General features: G+C 42.2%; 1 protein-coding gene across 6 annotated transcripts in view; it reads left to right on the top strand.

Annotated features, from left to right (window-relative positions):
- SORCS2 (sortilin related VPS10 domain containing receptor 2) overlaps positions 1-23,243 on the top strand; it is a 983,379-nt gene that overhangs the window by 541,896 nt on the left and 418,240 nt on the right. For all 6 annotated transcript variants that reach the window (XM_090035537.1, XM_090035536.1, XM_090035535.1 and 3 more), the window contains exon 3: positions 211-310. In XM_090035537.1, the coding sequence (XP_089891663.1) occupies positions 211-310 (100 nt within the window). The remainder of the gene's footprint in view (positions 1-210; positions 311-23,243) is intronic.

Here is a 23,243-nt window from a genome sequence, read left to right as displayed (position 1 = left end):
CAGACTGGCCAAGCAGTTTTTTCTTAAACCTTGAACATTGCTTAGCTGCAAGTTCGACCCACTACTTAATGCTTAATGTGCATTGTAAAGAACAAAACCACTGGCAGGGAAGTATCAAAAGAGATGCATGTATTACAAAGTAATTTTCAGAGATGGTTGAAATACTGAAGCCTTTGAGAAACACTCATAGATGTTCAATATTTCTTTCAGGTCATCAGATTTTGGGACATTATATACAAAGCTGAATTTGCAGCCTGGGATTGCCACAGTCATTGACAACTTCTATATCTGTCCCACCAACAAAAAAAAGGTAAGTGACAAGAAAATGTTTGTGTCCCCTAGAGACCTGTAGCCCTAGTTCAAAAATTCCCAAGCAGATCTCCAAACTCCACTGTGTGAAGTGAATTTTCCAGTTTCAAAATAAAAGGTGTAATTTTCACAAATATGTTGATGACCTTATGTAAAACTGTGATGCATGGAAATAGGAGGTACCTGTACCTATACCTATCACATACCCGGCCAACTAAATTATTATAATATTTAATATTTAGCGTATTATTATAGGGAAAAGACATGAAGAGGCTCGGGGGTGAGAAAAATCTTTGAGGGCACTAACAAAGATTTCAGTCCTTAGATACTAGAGATTCCCTGGGCTACTACCAATCATAGGACCTGTAACTAAACAAATGGTGCAGACAGAAGTGCAGCTCTCCGCTGTAACTGTAACACTTTGCAGGAAGCGTTCTGAGTTGCACTGATCTCCTGGGCCAAACAGAAGTTTACTGTTGGTTCTAGCGGGGAGGAGAATCTAGCTGCTGGCTTTGAGTCTTCAGCCACTTTCCCTTAGCAACAGCCCCTCCTCTCTCTCAGCCCAGGCTCTTTTCAGAATTGGAGGGGGGAAAGGGAGCAGAGGGGAGTTCATTCTAGGCATTCCCAAGCTGGTGATGGAGGGGGGTGGAGGTGAATTGGGGCCCCTGCCACCTTGGAGCTGGGGGGCTCCAATACACCTGTCCCGAACTCCAGCAGGGGCTGAAAAACCCTAGATCAAACTCCCTTTTCCCCCTCCCATTCTGAAAATAGCTCAGAGGCTGGCAGAAAAGCAGACAGAAGTTGTAGAAGATGCTATGTTTGGAAATGTGTTCATCTGAACTCTCACATAATGAGGTTTTAGATTTTTGCTGGATTGGCCATTTTTGAAGTGGTCTGCAGCCATGCATGCAATTCTGTTTGATCATAGCTATGGACTGTTTCTGTGGCCAGATCAGGCAAAAATTGTCTTCTGTCTGTGTCCTAAGTTCTTATGCACTATTTCTCTTCCCAATTAATGTTCCTGGATATGAGATCAAGGGCAAGCTGAGGTTGAACTGCGGGAATAGTTAACAAATCCTGTGAACATTTATTGAAAAAATAAAACCAACCCCTCCCTAGTTCCAATCTCTTCACTTAAAAATAGACCTGCACTGTTGATGGCCCAAACAGCATTAGATAGTGATAGTGATAAGGACCTGAGACTGAAATGGGTTCTAAAGGAACTGATCAATCATTTTTTTTCTGTCCAGAAATAAAGGGATATCAGAAATAAAAAACAGTGATTTTAAATGGCAAGAACTGTAAAAATCAAACACCTATGCTCTAAGACTTTTATGAAATAAGATTTTTTTTTCCTTTATCTACAATGTGATGTAGAATTGATTTAGTGCAGGGGACATTAATCAGAAGGACGTTTATTGTGTTTATCTATTTGTACCACCTAATCAAAAATCAGGGGAACTCAGAGTTTTCTGTATGATTTAACAGCATTTTCTGTTTCTCTTGAAATTGTGACTGGAGTTTTCGTGACCAAGTAATGCTACATCCATGTTATATACTGTATTTATAATTTATTTCAAAGCTGGTGATGATTTTTTTTATTTCTTGAAGTAGCACTACCACCAGACACAAAATTGTTTGTGAACAGCATGTATGTTAGAGCTGAGATCTGCTAACTATTTCAAAGACAAAAAGAAATTAAAAAATAAAAATCGTATTCCTGTCATAATCTGATTGAAGACCAAAAGTATGATGCAGGATAAGAAACATATGGAAAATTCTGTCCAGCTGAGACAACAACTGTGTTCAACATAAAATTAAAACGTATACAGGCTTGTGAGGATCAATGGCGATGTAAATCTACACGCTGTCTGAGAAAATGAACAGTGGTCACAGGATTGCTAATGATTTTCAAGGCTGAAGGGCATTCTGATGCAAAAATGGCAAATTAGCTCAAGCTCAGAAAAATCTGATTTATCAAGGCAAGTCAAAGTACTTAAAAATAAAAAAGTGCCTGTTAAGCACTGTTAAGCAGGTTAATGCTACATTTGAATGCAGCCATTAAATGCAGTTTATTTGGTTGTCTGTTAATGTGCTTGTTGTTCTGTGTTTTGCTTTTACAAGATGTCATCCTGCTTTAAATATTTGAAGAAGAAATTTTAGTTGTTATTAAAGATGTCAGATTGACAGTTTCTAGAAATAAACTCTACATAATGCACAAATGGTGCAAGCATATGAAGTTAAATTGTTCAGCTGGTGTACTTCAGAACTGCCTTGGAAACATTGGGTTGTATAGCCATAATGTCAGTCCATTATAATATTGGTGGATACTTGACTGAGGATCTTGGGTAAGACTACCAGTTCATTTCCCAAATGCCATTTGGAAAGTTGGTATAGTCCTCCCAACTTGATTAGTTCTTTATCTGCCTGCCAAAATGTTACTCCCCCTGAGCTGAATATGTTTCTTATGGCTGCTGCAGCAGAGGGGAGAAAAGGCATAGAGACCTTCTGAATCCTACCACTGAGCTGAGAAGGAGCCAATCCTTATTTTGCTGCAGTGTTGATGAGTACAAGGATGAGCTACCACATTTTCTATGCCATTCTTCAGGTGGCAAAGAATGCATGTTTAGACAGGGCAGACCAGTTGCAGACCACCTCCCTCATCTCTACAAAGATTTGACTAATCATGCCAAAATGTACCAAGGAATTCATGTGCTAGCCCATGAAGCAGAGGTACCAGGTACAAGTTTCCTCTCCACACTTTGTTTAATCCTGGCATTTACAGAAAAAATAGTTCTCATTCTTTTATCACACTTGATTTGCAGTGAAGTGGTTACCTACATCTCAGTCTTTTTCTCCTATAGAATAGATCCAGGTTGTAAGATGCTTAGTACTTAACCCTGGATGCAGCAAAGAAATTAAACATGTGCTTAAGTTTAAGCAGAAGCCATCTTGTTACCATTCAGAATGTGGAGAATAAGAATGTAGTCAACAAAAGACAAAGATCAGACAAAAATCCTACTAGAAATATTCTGATCAAATGTCAAGTACCCCAGTTTCATTTCATTCCAACTGTTGTAGATTGCATTGTTGTAGAATAGTCATGAAGTTTTATGTTATGCTGACCTTAGATACTGGCAGGATTTGGGTGAAATTAAGTGACTTGCTTTGATGATAATGGATCTGGAAGGAAACTGTCTTGCAACCGGCTGGAGAGGTGAGCAAAAGGCTGAGAAGCTTTAAAAATAAAATGGAACCAGAGCAATCCAAAAATTGGCAGAAGGCTCTAGTTTAGTTCCAGGTTTGGGCTGAAGTTATTTCCTCCTCAGTTTATCTGCACCAATTTGCCAGCTCCTAGAGTAAATTAGAGTTTCATTGAATGTGCTTGGCGTCTGTATAGCTGTAATTATAATGTACAAACCAGTGGACTGAGAAGTGTAGTTTAAGAGAACCAATCTAAAGTTGTACTGAAAATGTTCAGTCCCTGTAGACTACTCTGCTTTTTATTTGCTTAGGGACCAGTTAAAGAAAGGTGATATTTTTCTCTCACCTTCCTCATTGTTCAGAATGTTAAAAGTTCACAGAATCATAATTCATGCTATTATGAAATAGAGTTCTAAATGCAACAGTTAAGTTCCTAGTATCACATAATTTTCATCAGTTACTCCACAAAAAATGATTGTATAATACAATCATTTTCAGGGTAAACTGTAGGAAATCTAAAAACTTTGAAACATGCAGTAGAAGAAAGAAAATGCCTTTAAAATGGCATGCTGAATCTAATCACAGAAGGAAAGAGCTAAAAGGGATGTTTCTCTTTTCCTCTATAATTACCCTTCCCCTGTATGAATTATTTATGCTATTTAATGTTGCTGGGACCTAAAGAAGGACCCAGAAAGGATCTACACTAAGGTCATTGATGTACATAACACTTAGAGCAGTTTAAATGTGGATTAAACCTGAGGCAGGCAGACATACAAACATGTTAAGCTGATTTAAATCCACCTGAAAGATTTCAAAAGTCTACCTAGAAAATGAAGGACTAGTTTGAACAAGTTCATGATAAAATGGTTCCATGTTATGCATGGACACCAAGTGCTCTTTGAGGTCTGGTCAGTCCTTAAGTGACTTGGCATGCCTCCTCCCAAAACGGTGGACAAGCCACACAAAAACTTAACGGATTTATGCTCCATAAAGAATTAGTGCCTTCTCCGTACTCTGAGAGGAACCAGCAACTAATGACAGCAAGCTAAGTAGGTTTGCAGTACTGATATAGTTAGGTAGAGACTTCAGAAGAGTGTTGAGTGAGTCCCTACCTGTGCATGTAGCAATGTTTCACAAGAGGCTCTTTGAACTGAATTTGATGGTATTAAATTGGCTTATGGATTCCATACATCCAACCTTATCCTTATCTGGGATTTCCTTGCATTTTAAACCATAAATTTAATATGATTTTATGCTTGTCTTCCGTTCCCTGGTGTGGGTTTTACTACCAGGGAAAAATGTTGTCAACATCTTGAATTATGTGTACCCTGTAGGAAAATGCAGTTTGATTAGTTGTCTTCAGTTCCCCAACGTGGTAGAGTATGCTTATGACTTGGAAGTGTTGTGCTCAATTCAAGGAATAAGGAATTATGTTCTGAATATATACTGGACATACTCAAATTGTGATTTTGTGATTTTCACAGAAACTGTGAAAAAAAAACTACTAAAAATAAAATGCTGGCTCCCCAGTGGATACCAGCAGCTACTGCAGCCTGGCCTTGCAGCCCAGCAGGGGTAAGAAGCTGCTGGCTTGAAGGGAAGCATCTGTGGGTAGGGTGGTTGTTGGGTGCATTGGGATTGTCTGTCCGCAGGTGTGGGGTTTGGGTGCCTAAAGAAAGCTTAATAAGGGTTGGGTGATGTGGCGGAATGCCGGGCTTGCAATTCCGGCACCGCTTGGGGAGCCGCAGGCTTTGCGGAGCGGGTGAGCACGCGGCTTGGGGGGGCGGGATTGGAGGTAGCTTTATAACCGCCCTCGAGGTTCGCCGAGCTGGCACAAGTAGACAACTTAGAGTAAGTTGTTAGTTTCTTTGTAATAAGTCTATAGGATGTCCGTTGGTTCACGAGGTTCCGGAGCTAGCCCTTGCGTTCCAACAGTGGAACCAGTCCAATGCTAGGTGCAGCTGCTGGCTCCTTAAGTCCCAGAGCCGGTCAACGGCTCATTGAGATGGGATGTTAGTAGTAAAAGTTATTACAGAGCAGATATAAGGTAAAACAAAAGTTTTTATTCACTCACCTGGCCTCACCCTCTTACGAATAAGAGGGGAGGCTGGCTGGAATGAAGCTGCAGTAAATATAAGTATAGAGAGCGTAGATATGCTGTCTAAGCTACGATGACAGGCAGTCGAGAAGTGGAGTCTCCGATGTTTCTTCAGTTACAGCATGCCGGACACAAAGGGGGTCTGTTGGTTCACGGGGTTCCAGAGCAAGCTCTTGCGTTCTAACACTGGAACCAGTCCAATGTTAGGTGCGGCTGCCTGCTCCTTAAGTCCCAGAACTGGTCAACAGCTCATAAATGGGATGTTGAATACAAAACTGTAACACAGTGAATCGCTGTCGATTGTCGGGTTTTCGAGGCCTTGGTTTTCACTGGGATACACCCAGGCGGGGAGGCTGAGAACTGGTCTGCAGGGTGATCAGGCCTACAGAATTCTCCAGTTGTCGTCTCTGCTACTTCCTGACTCTTTGCCTCTTTTATAGATGTTGGTTGAACTGCCTCTGTGACACTAACTATGATATAAGCTAAGTTTACAGGGATAGGATAGTTTCTGTTACACAGTAATTGCTAGGCAGATTTTCTACTTAAGTTTCGTTTCTGCAGAAATGACACTTCTAGATAAGAAATGAAATTTACAGAATGTGCATGTGTAGCTTAATGCCAGCGGAGAAAAGTACAAAGCGCTCATTTTGATTAACAGTCAAGATTTCAAGGTTACATAAATGTGAGAGTGCCACGTGGCAGTTATACAGAAGAAAGAAAAATAAAACAGTTACAGGTGATAGGAAAAATGCAGCCCTGTGGCTGGGGCAAGTTACTGGAGTTTCCCAGCTCTGGGTTTGTGCTACAGATGTGTGCAGAGATGTATCTGGGACCCAATATACAGTCACTCAGCTCACTTTAAGCCACATCATTGTAGATCCTGTGTGTGCACATGTTGGCTGGTGCCAAGAGCCATGTCAGGATTATGATCTAAATAAGTTGGGCTGAGTGGGGGGAGGGTGGGGCTAGCGGATCTGTGGATGGAGTTAGCTGGTTTGTAGGTCTGCCAAGTCTGCAGGGCTGTGGGCTTAGCAGGTCTCTGTTGGGGTTTTCCATCTGGGGCTGCACTGGTTCACACTTTTGTGTTAGATGGGCACAGGTTAGCCTGATTTGTGTAGTCTACCTCCTAGAATCAGGGGTTTGCAATTATTTTAGTTGGAGGGCTGGTTATGGTTTTGGTGAGCTTTTGAGGGCTGCAAGGATAGCTCAACCCCCTGTCAGATGCCCTGCCCCCTGTTTGACATCTTAGGACCGGAAGTCCTGCTCCTAACCCCTGACCTTTCCCACCAGAAGTCCTTCCCCCTGTCTCAGGAAATACTCCTTTTGAGAAGGGTGTTTGCCATCTTGGAACTAGAAAAAAAACCAAATTATATACTAAAAATCAAACATCTATGATAACATATTTTAATTTATTAAAAAAAAAATTTTGTCCTGATTTGTGTGTTTGCATCATGTATATAGAGGTGATTGAATTTCATAGTAGATGTTTTCGATCTGAGCCTTCAAGAGGCCGAGAAGCGATTACTACCTCAGAATGAAGTCCTACTCTTGTATATAGTGGGGGGGGGGGTGTGTGGAGGAGTGTGGGGAGGGGTATGGGTGGGTAGAGTGTTTGTTGGGGGCTGTGGATGTATGTGTGGGTGTGTCTGTATGGGAGGGAGGGTGTGCGTGTCTGTGGATATGTGTGGGGGGATTGTGGGAGGGTATGGGTAGGTGGGTATGGGATTTGTGGGAATAAGTGGGTGTGTGTATGTGGGGTGTGAGGGAGGGTGTGTGGGTATGTGGATGGGTGAGGGGGTGGGTGGGTATGAGGGGGTTTGTGGGGGTGTTTTTAGGGATATGTAGGGATATGTGGGTGTGTATGGGGTTTGTGGAGGGCTTTGGGTGTGTGGGGGGATTGTGGGGTATGTGGAGGAGAGGGTATCTGAGGGTGTGTGTGAGGGGTGTGGGTGTGGGTGTGTGGGCCCCTCCCTACTAACACTTCCCCTCATTACACACAGCCCTTGCAGCCAGTGGCAGCAGCAGTTGGAGCCTCCCAGCAGCATGTGATCTTGGTGAGCCTCAGGACTACACGTGGCCAGGCTGCCAGCTCCATCATGCAAGGCTCACATGCCTGAGCCCCAAGGCACCAGGGGAAGTCCCAGATGATGAAGCAAACAATGCAGTTCATGGGGCCAGCCAGGGTGGCAGAAGCCACCCTGGCTCCATAACACGGAGCTCCCTGCTGTTCCCCATGTACTCCCTACTGCCTGCCCACCCATCTGCTGCCCACTGCCATGGCAGCCATCAACACTCCCCCACACTGCCACCACCACCCCGTTCCCTGCTGCCAACATTTCCCCCCCGCTGCCATTCTTCCCCTGCCACTTCCCAACCTTTCGACCTTCCCCCCAACCCCCCTTCCCTCCCTCCCACCACTACTCCCCCCTGCCTTCCTTCCCTCTGCCTGCCTTCCCACCACCACTGCCCACCCTCTGTTTTCCACCCCCTGCCACTGCCACCACTTCCCTTGCCACCACTTCCCTACCTGCAGGGCAGGAGTCATGACCCTCCCACGGGCAAGGGTGGGAGCACAGTGTGTGCTGCCCCCATGGGAGTGAGTGGGGCTCTGCCCCATGCAAGCACAGCAGGGGCAGGCCAGATACAGAGAATTGATAGGCACCCATCCATGGGCCAGGTGAAATCACCTGGCAGCCTGGATCCGTCCTTCGAGCTGTATTTTGCCAGCCCCATCCTAGATGAACCCAAGTTAGATCAGGCTGGCCATTTTTTGCCTGATATAACTTTCCTGAATATACATATAGATCAGAACTAAGATCAACTAAACTCTAGTTAGTTTGATCTAAGTGTAAGGTCCACGTATGGGTGAACTCAGTTGGATTGGGCGGCCATTTTTTACCCAGTCTAACTTTTCCATACATGTATAGTTCCGAACTGAGGGTGGCCTAACCCTAATTAGGTAAATCTAAGTGTAACATCTTCACATACTATTATTAGAGTCCAACTGCACTGAGATCAATTTACAAATGATAATATACAGTCTAACAATTTTATAGGAATGTATAGTGTTGGATATTTAAAGGACAAATTTAGTTCACTATTGAATATGGTTTGTAGTTTCTGAAATCCTGAATGTATTTGGGACTTCACGTATTGTAATATCTTTCACTATTGCTTCCAAAACACTTGAAATGCATATTCAGTAAATATTCTGACTCCCACCTAAACAGTGTGTGCTCAGGACCTTTGGGGTTGTTCATTGAGGCCCAGCACTCTTTCCTGCTTATGCAGGGGGTCGGACTCGATGGTCTATTGAGGTCCCTTCCGACCCTAGCATCTATGAATCTATGAATCTATATTAACAACAAAAAAAATTTTCATTGTGACTGTTTTGATTTATTAGTAATATGGGTTGTACACATCTTTGTTTCCTAGCTACAGCCCTAATCAATACCTACACACTTTCTCTATCTAAACAAGAGGACATCAAGATTGTATTTTTCCTTGACAAGCTATGCCTAATCTTGATATGTAAAGATAATAATGAGGAAGTGGGCTGTAATGCATAATGCTACTTTAAAATTAGCTGTTGTGTAAACTATATGCCTTAGTGAAAAGTAATCTTAATAGAAAAATAAACATTTCCTTAATAAGTAAGAATAATGGTTGAGATGCACTTGCAAAAAAATAGTTTGACATTTGTTTTGCAGGGCAAAAGCATTGTCAGCAAAAATAATGCAAAAAAAAGTTCTTTAAGCATCTCTTTTCTCAGAGACTACTCCAAAATATCTTCCAATTTGTCTATTTAGAATTTTGCTCCATCTTTATTAGAAACACAGTCAAATAACAAGTTTCTGTCAATTTCCTGCATACTTGCTTAGGACAGAGTTCATAGTGATAATGCAGTTTTGCATCTGTATATTTTAATTTGTCAGTGCTATGTAGTGATGTACAGCAGTGCTTCAGTGCTCTCTTGGCAGTGAATTTTAATGTTTTAGCAACACATCATCAAAATACTGATCCAATCTCACTGTGTCATGTAGCTATGAAACGGATTATTATTAAAACCCATCATGTTTTCAGATATTGATAGATGAGACCTCATTACCACAGATGAACCTGTATGTTGAAACCTGCTTTAAGATTTTGATGTAATTTGTACTTATTTTAACCTCTGCTTAGTCCACAATCCAGCATCAAGAGCACACCTGTTATGTATTTGGATGAACCTAATACATAATAAATGAGTGGGAAACCATGAAAAATGAATGTGCTGTAGATTGTCATGATTGGCTTGTGAATTTCTCATGGTATGTGAGATAATTATTGAGTAAAAAGGAGGGTAGTGTAGCCTGAATGGGTTAACATTTGAAAACACGGCCTGTATTATTATTATTGGATTCTGTAATTTCTTCAACATTTAACTTGGACATCTCAATTGAGTTCTGAAGTTTACCTTTGGCTGTGATGCACATGTAACTTGTGCATTCTCTTGATTTCGGCTCTATTATCTGTTAGACAAATAGCTCCCCTGCATACTTATTATAGATTTTCCTGTTTTATTTTTCTTTATTTCCGGTCTGAGCTCATCAGTCATAAATTCAGATGAACAAAATAACAGCACTTAGTGGGGAGTTTAATTTACTGAAGTGAAGCCAAAAGATCTAGTTTATTGATACATAACATAAAAGTGATTCATCTGAAAATGGAAAAGGCTTGTGAGAGAGTATTAGGAGGTCACTGTGCATACTGTTCTGTCATCCTTTTCACTCTTGGTATTTCTCTGCAAGAAACCATCACATTTTCAGCATTTCTTTATTTCCTGATATGACACGTGTGGTGTGGAGAAGCAGAAATAACCAGTTAAAGTCATTTAGTAGCAAAGAATGTTTGAAGCCACTCTGCATTTGCTAAATGAGTGGTTGCACAGAGAAAACCATGGGCTGGAACATGCAGGGCGTTCTGTGCTTGTTTTGGATTTTGGTTGAGCCTATCACTAAGAGTTGGTATATAACAGCTCTGCTGCTCCAGGGGTGGCTGTGACACCCTTCTCTCCCTCCTGCCATGCCATGATGTTCTTAATTGATTTTCTGAAAGGGAAGCTGCCCATGGGTCCTAGAGCAAGATCCACTCAATGATCCTACCGACCAATCCCTCTCAGACATCAGTGGTGCCCAATCCCATCCTCACTCTAAGCTGGCCCTCCTGGTTTGTACATGCCCCGCAGGGCACCTGTTGCCTTATGGACTATTCCAGCCTCCTCTATAGCTGTGCCCATGCCTCTCAGGTGTTACCGTTGTCCTTTGTAGAAACTTCAGCTTTCCTGGCTTCAGCCTCCCTTTCCTCTGGTTGCAGGCCTCTGGTCCTGGCCCATGGATTCAGGTCCAGCTCTCAGCTTCAGCCCCATCAGTTGACAATGTCTCACGGTCTGGGCCCTAGCCCTGTTTTTTGTCCATCTCAGGCTGTGGATCCCTGGCCCTGGTTCACACTGGGCCCCTGGCCACATTGCCACTATTCTTGCAATTTGAGCCCCACATCAGCCAGGCTCAAGACAATCATGTGCTTCTCAGGCGCGGCTGGGACCTCCTCCTCCCCAGCAGTCCCAAATCCAAACCACCAGTTAAAACTCAAACCAAAAAATATAGGAATTTTGCCCCTAGCACAAATTCTCAGCCCACTGGCTGCGTCCTAAATTCTCTCTTCCTTTTGTGTCTCAGTCCCAGACTTCCACCTTCAGCTTCTGTGTAAAAATGAACTTTATTTTCTACTTATGGGGACTTTTTACCATCTTTAATTTTCCCTGAGTCTGAGGAAGAGCGTGTGTGCCCGAAAGCTTGCAGAAAAAGATAATTTTTTTTGCAATTTCTGAGTTGGTCTAATAAAACGTATAATCTCTGAACCAAGAGTTCTAGCATTTTGCATTTATTTTTGTCTCAGACCAACGTGGCTACCAAATACACCCCTGAGTCCCCTACCAGAACTCAGCTCCTTATGTGCTGTTTTCAAGCTTAGTGAGGTCTCAGTCATTCATCCAGGCAGCCAGCCATCTCACAGGAAAGCTCCTTCCCCTTCAGCCTTTGCGGCAAGATGGCTTGATGGCAAGCCTTGTGTTTTTCTGTCTCCCAGGCCCCACTTCTTTCTGGTTAGGTGACTCCCCTGGGCAGGATGCAAGTGTTCCCTGATTAGGCTTACTAGCTGGTATAGACAACCTGCTGCTGGTGGTCTAGATAATGCAGAACTCCTTGTCCCCTGTGCAGGGTTCTGCCTTACAGTACTATTTCTGAGCAACCAGCACTGCAGTAGGCACTCTGTTGCCCATGTAGGCTCTGCCTTATTGCACTGCTGTGGAGCATCTCCTTCTGCAATAGGCAGTCCTCACCTGTAAGTCCCGGGGCCCATAATAAACAGCCCACTCCTGCAGCCCATAATGAACAGCCTTTTCCACCTGATGTTCTCCCTGTTGCTGTTTCTCCCTTAAGGTAACAGGAGCCCTAGGCTCCCTGTTACCAATGGGTAATTTGGAAAATTCGGATCCAAGTTCTTACTTCAAAGTGGTAAAATTCAGCAGTGTCCAGATCTGGAGTTTTTGCCATGGACCTGTCATCTAATTCAGAGCTTTTTGGCTCAAAAACATGTAAAGCACCATGTAGTGAAAGTGTGAAACTGTTCTTTAAAACCTGTATTTCAAAGATACTCATTACATCCATTTCATCACTGATAATCTCTCGTCTCCATTCCAAACCGATGTCCTGTACTTGTCATATCTGCATGAGATTATACATTCATTGGTTTTAGAGATATGAGGTGCATACCCTGCACAGCAGCAAAAAAGACTAGGGGTCAGTAAATTTGGTGGAAGAAAGACTAGGCAGATGGGCTGCTTCTTTTCACAGGAGTTGTCTTAGCTGCTAATTAGCTTCTTGACCTGAAGAGGCATGTAGATGAGACTTCATCATTCCTTGCTGGTTTGAGATAGACTAAAAATATACTTTTAAGGGACATTCTTAAGCAATCTAGAGCTCAGGGAAGCTCCTTAAAAGGGACTGGACTACAATTAGACATTTGTTTCCCTTTTATTTTACAGCTTGGGTACAGAGGTGCCAGCTAGTCCTGCACAGACTTGTAAATTACATTAGTGGAGGATCTGGCCCATTTTATACTGTTCTGACTCAACACCATACTATAAATCCTATCGTCATAGACTAGGAACAGGCTTTCATTTCTAGTGATAAAAAAATAACCCAGGAGCTGGAGCATGCATGCAGTCCAGGCTCTTGGCTGGAAAGCTACATAGATGAGTTCTCTAGCCAGGAAGCATAAATGGACTTCTTCCTGGGACACCCCCACCCTTAGGGGAGCTAATTCATTGACAGCCTGTTCTCTCCCTCCTGCTAAGAGGGCAGGCTGTCAGTTGGCAATTGCAGCCCTGGGAAGAATGGTCCCCATCCATCAATCAGGGGCCATTTTCCCAGGCTGCAGTAAAATAGCTCCTGCTCTATGTACTCTTCCAAGCTGACCTAGAAGGGAGTGGGGGAGAAGGGTTGGGCAGGGGGCTAGACTCAATGATCTTGCAAGCTCCCTTCTAGCCCTAATGTCTATGAAATGTCTTGCGGTAGCATGCATGGCTCTGGGACTCCTGCTGTCACAGCATAACTGCCTGCTTCCGCTCTACATTGCTGTGGGCTGAGGGAGGGGCAGGAGGGCAACCGGGGGGGGGGGGGCAGCAACCCTCCTGAAGGGCTGGGAGGATTCCTGCTGGTGGAGAACGCCCTCCCACTCCCACCAGTCACATGATTAATGGAAGAAGGGTGGCGTTTTTGAAGGCAGGGTCCCCACAGGGCTCCCCTGGGTGGGCTATCAGGGAGCCAGTGCTCTCCCTCCATCTCCTGAGAGAAGTGTACAGCTGTTCAAGTTAGACAGGGAGGAGGGAGCTCTCCCTGGTGGGGAGGGTATCTAACCAGTTCTCTTCCCTGTAATACTCCTTGGATGGCTGGACACTTTTCTCCCAGCACATACGTAATGCCTGTTCATGGCCAGAATAGTTATTTCTTTGGAAAGCTCTTCAGAATTAAAGACCACAGAGAAGAACCTAAATTCAAGGTTTGGGTGGGAGGCAGGGAAGTGAGAAAATTTCCATTAGAACACAATTGCATTTCTTCTGATATAACTTGTACAAGGGCATTCCCATAGTGCACACACTTCCTGTAATCGTCTGTTATCTTCATCAATTATAAAAACACTTCTTCCACTGCGATAACAGCTATCATCTAAGTATGTGGAGAGTTTTGCCGATGTGAAGCTTCACAACAAACCTAGAGGCATGTAACACCCTCCTCATTTTACAGAGAGAAAAATGAAGTCAAAAACTAACCTGAAATCCGGCAACAAAAAAAGACTCAACTCTGAACAGAATATTCAAAGTGGTATTAAAAACCTGGTAATCATTGTTGGAGAAAAGAATTATAACATTGTTCCAAAGGTCTGCAGGGACAAACTCTGGGAGCTGTATTCCCTAAGCAGAGAAGGATTTTGTTGTATGTTTGAAACATATTGATCATTCCTGTGTGATGCATCTTGTGGATCTCTCAGAGAAACCTGTGCATTTCCTCCTCGTTTCACCAATAATAAAGCAGCAGCATGAATCACGAGTTCCACACTTCATGCACTGTTAGCATTTTTTAATCTATTGATGTGTCAAATTCTGTCCTCTTAGCTGTAGCTGTTCAGCTTCCTTCTGCTGCTGCTGACCACACCGCCTCCTCTGCTCTCCTGGGAGCAGAGGTGCAGTAGGATTTCATTTTCCTTTCCAGTGGTTGGCATGGAAGCACAGTGACAACAAGCAGTGCTTAAATCTGTGGCATTAACATTTAGCAGAGCTGACAATACCCACCCCACTGAGAATCGCCTGTGGTCCTCAGACCCTCCACACCCTGGGCATGAAAATACTTTCTGAGCCAGTCAGCTGCTGCAGTCATGCTGTAACCACATGAATGTTCATGGCCTTGTGTGGGACCTCTAGACTCCTGTGAATCTCACAGTCAGATATTCTAGCGTTCTTGAATATTCCTACCAGAACCATGATGCTTTGTGGCATTTGTTCTAAGGGATGCGAAACAGTCAAATGCTACCTGCTCCTATTGCACTTTGCAAATACTGAATGCTATTAACTCCTGGTGGTCTCTGCAGTTTGCAGTATCAGACGTCTAGTGCAGGGACAGAAAGAAGAATCCACATGGAAAATGTATTTTGATCCTGTCCCTGCCATGCAGCTGTCCCTGCATAGGGCCGTAGCTTTTGTGTGTGACATTATAACCATATGTCTTCATGCTAGTGAAACAAATGTCATTTTGTATGGAAGAGTCTGAATCTTCGTCCTGGACCCTGAAACAGTGTCTACATAAGTAGACCAGCCCTTCTCTAAAGCAGTCCCTGATGTGTTTCCTTTTACATGACAAGACTGGGCAATACTTTCTTTCTGTGACAGCCACGTGTACCTCATTGACTTCCCTTTATATCTTAGAAGTAGGTCTGCTTACTCTTCACGCTGCAAAACAGTCACATTTCCTCAGTTACTCCTGAGCTTGAGTCCTCTTAAAGCTGACATGTATTATTCTGCCTCCAACCCATTGTTTGGATTTCCAAGTCCCAATCTCTCTTTCTCTCTCTCCTGATTTTTCCATAGTAATTCTGCAAATGTCATTATCTTTTTTTCTCCTTATGCTTTCTTTCCTTCACCTTCCATATCCTAATTAGACCTCTTACATTCTTTTTCCTTCCCTTCTTCCTTGTTCTGCTTCCCTCACTGTACCTGTTTACATACCTGACAATGTTAGATATTTTCACATCAACATTTTTTTTTAAATGTGACAATGATGGCACTTTAAAATGCATAACTAAACAATATTGTTCTGTATTTATACTTATATCTATATTGCTGTTCACAACCCCAGTGTGACTGGCAACATAAATCCCAACTATAACTCATAAAGTCAGTCTCTGCAATAGCTACAATAAAATCAAGAAACTGTTGAAGACCTGGCCTCAATTTCTGTGCTCTTGAATAGCTCTGAATATCTTTGAAGTCTTACTTTTCACACTGCGTACCCATTACTTCTTTTACATCTGTGAAAATCCACTGCCGTAAGGATTTGTTTGCATTTTATGCCCCAAAATGCAAAGAAGTGCAGGTTGGCCTCATCCATGCCGCGGTTTCCTCATCTGTAAAGTGGGGGCAGTAGCTCCTAACTTTGTAGATACTTGTGATTATTAAAAAATTGTTGAGCACTATTATCATCCAGTTTTGAGATGCATATTTATAAGGCCTTTCTGTATGTCACATCCCTGTAGTAACAGACCACCTTTGCAGTATCTGCAGCATAATGAAAAGAATTTCTCTTAAATTTTAATTAGTATTTACATAGTGTGTCCCTTTCAGCACATGAGCTAATCCTCATTCCTCCCCTTAGTGACAGGTAGATGGGAAATTTTTTTCATCATCATTCAGATAGGGAAATTAAATGACTTGCCCCAAATGGAATAGGTTCATTTCTAGTACAATACTGAGATTAGAACTCAGGGCCCCCTAACTCCCACCCTATTCTTAGTCCTCTAGACAATATTGCCTCTTTGGACATTTAATTTGAATTCTAAGTTTAATTAAAATGGGAATTTGATTTTCCCATTCTTTTACAGAATATATTATATCTACGTGAGGAGATATTGTTATGTGGAGGCTGGCTAGAAAAATGCCTTCCAGGTAGCAGTGAGGAATTCAGGAGTGTTTGTCTAGTAAGTCTAGCTGCCAAAAATGGAAGATATGCTAGTTGCACAAAAGGCTGTGCTTCCAGCGTAACTATGACTACAGGCATCAGAACTGGATCTTTGGGAATAGAGCAAACATTGCATGTCAGTTAAAGATATTAACTGCGTTGGGTTTCTTTTTTTTTTTTAATGCTAGCATGTGCTGGGTTTATTTAAAACAGCCACATCTGTAGAACTAAAGCTTTTCACATTACATAATTTTTATATCACATTTTTCAGTTGGGTTTTACTTAGCAGTTTAAGGCTTTGGTGTTAAAACTGTTTCTCAGCACAGTTTCTCTGTGATATGGTACAAGCATGAATAAACTATTGTACTTTTGGTTGAAGATTAGATTTTTTGTTGTTGTTGCACTCTTGCTGATGTGGATCAGACCTTACTCTTTCTATAGATTCCATTGAAGGCAACCGGCCAAATCCTCAGCTGGTGCAAATTAGCATGGCCCCAATGACATCAGTGGATCCATACTGATTTATACAGCTGGAGATCTGTCCATAGTCTATTGCTCAGTGGGAAAAAAGGTGGAAAAACCTGGCTCTTCATTTAAGAACTATTGTGATGCTTTGGGCTACAAAGAAGAAAAGCTCCTCATGTCCTATTTCCTATTGCACATCTGTGTAGAGTCTAAGCACAAGTTTTCTCTATTCATTAGATAGCGATGCTTCCTTTCTTTTTGTCATCAATCTATGGCAGGGGTGGCCAACCCATGTCACAAGCAGCACAGGGGGTCTCTGTGTGTGGCACACAGCAGATTAGGGAAGGACCAGGGAAAGCAGCAGCAGATAGGGCAGGAAGAAGAAAGCAGAGCAACAGATCAGGCAGGAAACACAGGGTAAGTAACAGAAAGCAGAACAACAGATCAGGAAGGAGAAAGGGATCCAAGTGGTACTTGAGGAGGATGTTGGGCTTACTTTGTACTACTCCCACCAAAGAGATTGGTCTCTACTGATTTGTGGGAAACAAAGACAGTTGCTAGAAATAATTGCCAGTGAAAAGGTGACGAAGTTCCACAGAACAATCTTTGGTGATTTCAGTATAGCAAAATAAAGCGTAAAAAACATGCTGCTCTTACTTGCTATACTACATTAGGTCTCCAAAGCACAGCACACATATAAATGAATCAGTTTATTCTAAAAAGACCTTTGGTATTTAGGTAATATCATTTTAAGTAACATTATTTCTGTTTTATGTAAGTAGGAACTGAAGCATAGAAAGATGAATCACTTGCTCAGGGAAGAATGTAGGAGAGATGTGAATGGAGTTCAGTTTTCTAAATACCCTCCCCTGTGCCTAAGCACAAGATCCTCCTCCCTTCCCACTGTAACACAACAGATAGGTTACTGATTTCAGGGCCAGTGAGGGAGGGGATGGGGGTACGTCCCTTTGCTCACATGTTATCTCTAGCAACCAGAAGAGCTTTTAAATAAAGGGCAGATTCTGTTGTAGTGTTAGACTGAAGAAATAAATACTGGGACTTCTTTCAAGGGCAAAAATGGCAGGCAGCCTTATACCAGAATCAGGAAGGTGTCATACTAAAGGTACCATTTTGGGAACTGAACAGAACAGGGACACAAATCATACTAAGATGTTTAGTTAAAACAAATATGTTTTTGAAAGGTTAAAAACGTATATTATGAATAACATTTGTAAATAACTGTATAGAAAATGTATCCTTATTCATAATGACAAAATATAAAGAATTCCTAAAAATACGTGTTTCTTCAAAGCCTGAAAGTCAATTGGAGCTTTAGGGTGTTGGAAATTTTACATTTAGAGGAAAATTCATATGCTAAATATGGATTAAAGAGTCTAATTTAGACACCTGGTTTTGCAAATACTGGCATTGTGGATTAGGATGTGACATAATTCATACTCATTAATATTTATCTCCTGTAGCCCAATTAATACATTAAAATGAGATTGGATTAGTTGTTAGAGCTTGACAGGAAACTCAGAGTTTCAGAGATTATAAAACAATAATCAGTCCCATACAAAATCAGTGTCTGGTTCAGGACTCAAAGAGAGCTGCTGGCTTTTCTGGGGCCCAGCATATATTCCTGTTGCGTGAGGCAAGGACAAAGGTCAGCTTTGCAAATGGATTTGACAAGGAGACAGAAAAAGCAAAGAAGAAGAAGGAAGGGAGGGCCACAGGTTATCTAAGCTAGCTCAGAAGGTCATTCTTGGCAAGCAGAGGGCTTTTACCTACTGACAAGTTGCACTGTTGAGGCTGCTTGTCAGCCTTGGCTTTCTGATTAGAGTTTTGCCATTTTCTTAGTTAGCTTATCTAGCCTAAATGCATTAGTTCTTGTTGCCTCTTTGGTGTGCAGATGTCATCTCTCACAATAAGGCCTGGAGGTGCCACCTAGTAACACCAATGTCAGAGCAAGCCTACCCAAACTGGCACACCTTGTCTAAGCTGCCCATCACCACAAAGACTGACAATGTCCAGTGAGCAGGGTCCTGCTGCTACATTCACAGCCTGCCCCTTCTGTGAAGAGGAGTTAGAGGAGATGTTCTTCCATGCTATCTTGCACCGCCCTAGGCTGCAGCCGTTCTTTGCGACCCTCCATGCTCTTTTTTCATCCACTAGACTTGGATGTCTCCAAAACTCTGTACTATATCTCTGTCCTGTACCAAGTAGCCAACAGGAGTGTGATCTGCTGGGCCAGGCCAAGATGGCAACTCTGAAGAGCCAGAGGAACCAGCTTATCAGGACCAGCTGTGATGATGCCCTGCACATCTTTTGGTTTCTGGCATAGGCTCATGTCTCCTTGGATTTGGATGTTACCTTATGCTGAGCAGTTTGTCTCATGCTAGACCATGAGATAGGCACTCTACATGGTGGAAGATAGCTGGCTAGGCCCAAAAATGTGACTGCATGAAAGGTATTTGAGGAGTGGGTTTCAATCTCTGGTTGAATGGTAGCTTTTCACTGATAAATGCTCTCAGGCCCAGCCCTTTATAAGAGATCCATTTTAAATACTGGCCCTGGGAGGGATCTGCACTCTGCCACCTTCGGCTTTATCATTTTTATAATAAAGGTTTTTAAAAAAAATCTGTCCGTCTGTCTAACTCTGGGTTTGTCACAGGTAAATGTATATCAGAACATTAATGTACAGTCTATTTTCTTTTCTTCCCAGGGGATTCGTTGATTCATTAATAAATCATGTATCTTTTTTTATTGCTAACATGCTTACAGACCAATTCATTATGTTGATGCTTCCAAACTGTGTGTAGTGCTCTTCTATTTCCTTCTCCTGTGCATTCAGTGGTCTATGATTTGGATAATTACTGGCTGTTTATCTTTTCTTGAGCATTTTGATAGCATGTTGTTTGTTTTTCCTCTGTGCCCTACTCCCTCTGGATCAGCAAATGCAGCCTGTCAGTAGCTGAGAGAATATGTTTGTTATTCACTAGTACTACTGGGTTACCCACTACTGCTTTTAAACTAGGCTCATACTGCAAAACTAAATATTTTCTCAGCTCACTTCAGTCTGTCTCCTTTAGAAAGAAGCAGAGATCAGTTATCTGCATCTGAATGTTAAAAAAGTCATCAGTGACAGAGCTGCTGTATGAATACATGGAGAGGTTGGGACTTACCAAAGGCCACAGTGTGGGACAATGGCAGAAGCCAGGAGTCATACTTCCCCCCATATCCATAAAGTAATTTGTATCCTTCATATAACAAACTTGCCCAGGGTGAACATTGACACTATTATTGGCCAGGAGGTAGCAACATATAGCCTGTGATCTAGATTGGGCTGGTGGAGCCACAGGTCTTTGCCATTGCCTCTGCCTCTTCCTTTCCCTGTATCTGGATAGGTATTTCAAATCTTGGGTGAGGGAAGGGAGAAGAGATTCTGTTCTAAGCTGTATCCTTTTTTTATCACACTGGAATGAATGAAACAGAACATATTACCAGTGGTTTGGTTTGTCTTTTAGTAATGGATGCAACCTCTAGCCAGTAGAAGCTGAGAGAAGTGATGCTTGTAGTTTTCAGTATTTCATTATTGGACCAGAATCACTTCAGAACAAAGCAATGCTTTGATGATATGTGGACAAGTTTCCTATATGGAATGCCTAATTCAACTGTGTGAATACTTTGTCTTCCTTACAAGAGATCCACGATATGAATCCCTTTAGTGCCTGGATTTCACGGTGATAAGATAACTTAAAAAATACAAAAGATGGAAAATTTGATGGTGATCATTGAGTTATTCATAAATGCTGAGTGTCTTTTTATATATGTGACTAATTCTACTGAAAGAGGTTATGGTTCAAGCAAATTCTTTCCATACGCAAATCAGAGCATGCATTATGGGGCATGTTGCTATCTAGTGGCTGGTGGAATTTGAGACTCTTGGATTCTATTCCAGTATTGCTCCTGGCTCACTGTGTGATCTTTGACATGTCGCTTGACCACTGAGACTCATAAGAGAATGGGTATAATATTTAACAGTGGTTTTATTGAGAATAATTTATGTTTATAAATTATTTAAGAGCATGAATCCTGTAAAAAAAAAAAAAAAAAAAAAAATTGAGCTGATAACCACGGGGGCACACATAGTCCAGCACAGCTGTCTCTGAAGAACAGCAAGCTGAATTACCAACCTTTTACTGGGAGGTCTAGCCATCCATTAGAGCCTTTTAAAATACATTATAGCTCGTATCTACCTTATAACTAGTATTTAGGGCCTTCACTCATTTTCAGAAGTCTTTGGAGAACAAATGAGTTATTAGTAATGTTAAATCATTGAAAAGAAGAAAGGCAATTCATTACCTGAAATAACAGGGCAGCATATGTTTTGCTGCAGTATGACTGGCAGCCTAGAGGCTCACAAAATATGTTTCTACATTCAGAGTAGCATAAACATCAACCTCCTACATCTCAATAGGTGTTAAAACAACATCTGATGAGTCAAGTTGCAATCAGTTTAACTGCAAGAGGGAAAAACAAGTAGCATATTCAAAATTTTGGTGAATTTGGCCTCTTATCTGTTTACATTTTTTTCCATAAGAAAAATCCCTCCTCATCTCTGTGGAGGCTTCTTGAGCCTCCTGAACAAGTGAGATGTCCTAAGGTACAAATAACTCTTACACCTGGGTAGTATCAAGGTTAATCTCAGAAGTCTTAGTCTATGTTTTTGTCTCTGCCTTCACTATTGCAAAAGTGTATTGATGTAAGTCGCCTAAATGCTGATGCTCATAGGACCAATGAGAGCTTGCTTTATTCTGGACAGAAACTAGATCATCAGATTTTTTGGATGATAATATGACTGCCAGATAAAGATCCCAAAGAAGTAAATCTCGTATATACTTCACATGACAAGTTCTGGGAATGTGGCTGTTTTGTTTAGATCTGTAACTCTCTTGTGGTGGTCTGAGTAAAGTGTGTCTGTATGTAAGTTTCTTTGCAAAGCCTGTCATCTTCACTGTCATGTAATCCTTGTTAAACTTTAAACCAGGGTACCTATGGAGGTGAAACTCTAAGTAAGTGGTGGTCTATTACTAGTTTGGAGACTTAGATATGTGGGGAGCCGGAGGAAAAGCAAGGGTAACATTGGACTGCTGCAAAACCAGAGGGGACAGCTGACAACTGATGCCCAGGAAAAACCCAACTTGCTAAATGGGTATTTTGCATCAGTTTCTCAACAGTCCCATTACGGGACACAGAGGCCCAGGTGAGGGAGATTCCTTACCTTCCATCAATGCTGACCTCATGAAGGAACACCTTGACAGGCTGGATACATTCAAGTCAGCCAGCCCTGACAGTTTACAACCAGGGTACTCAAGGAGCTGGTGAGCATGATAGCTCACCCCTGGCACAGATCTTCAAGAACTCCTGGCACTCTGGAGAAGTGCCCGAAGATTGGCAGAAGGCCAATGTGGTGCCTATCTTCAAGAAAGGGAGGAAAGTAGATCTGGCAAACTACAGGCCCATCAGCCTGAACTCTATCCCGGGGAAGGTCTTAGAAAAGTTTATCAAAGAGGCCATTCTTAACAGACTGGCCTATGGCAACATCCTGAGGGATAGCCAGCATGGGTTTGTTGCGGGTAGGTCTTGCTTGACCAATCTTATTTCCTTTTATGACCAGGTGACCTATCACCTGACCAGTGGGGTCCCCCAAGTCTCTGTCCTTGGACCTACATTGTTTAACATCTTCATTAATGATGTGGATAAGGATTGTGCCCTAAAGACCCAGAATTAGGGAGTGGCTGAAACTTGCCAAGGCTTGGTTGCCTTGGATACCTAGACTGGTAAACCTTGGATACCTAAATTCTGCGTCCAATTCAGCAGATTAGCAAGACTCCACTTAGAGCCACTAAACCAGGACTGTGACACTTCAGTTAACTGAGAAGCCTATAACAGCTCTAGCAGCAAACAGAAGTGGCGGTGGGTGGTCAGAATGTTCCACCTTCTGGAATAATGAACAGCTGCAGTGCTTGAGCACGTCCACCCAGTAGTATTCTGGGTTAATCGATTGCTAACATGCTGCCATGCAAATGAGTAAATTTACAAGTCCAGTTATCATCAATTGAAGCTGTAAATAGTTAGACAGATAAACTTTGTAACCTGTTTTAGAAGTAATTCCACTTATGCTGTGCTTGTCCTCAGTCCAGACTCCTGCATTTAGTTTCTTTACCCTGTCCAATGTCTTGATTGGCTTATATTAGTAGTAGTATTTGCTGGAAAAAGAGAAAATTGTGAAAACTGTTTACTTCCTTTAGATGTGAGGCTTCTTCTTTCATGCAGGTCAGAATAATTCTTCCCGTAGAAGTCTTGTTTATGTAGAAATGAAAAAAAGATTTAAG

Source organism: Crocodylus siamensis, chromosome 2 (assembly GCF_052110815.1).
Source record: "Crocodylus siamensis isolate JL-2025a chromosome 2, ASM5211081v1, whole genome shotgun sequence".
In the NCBI taxonomy this organism is placed as follows: Eukaryota; Metazoa; Chordata; order Crocodylia; family Crocodylidae; genus Crocodylus; species Crocodylus siamensis.
The sequence above is the reverse complement of the archived record's forward strand: the minus strand, read 5'-3'. Positions and strand labels throughout refer to the sequence as shown.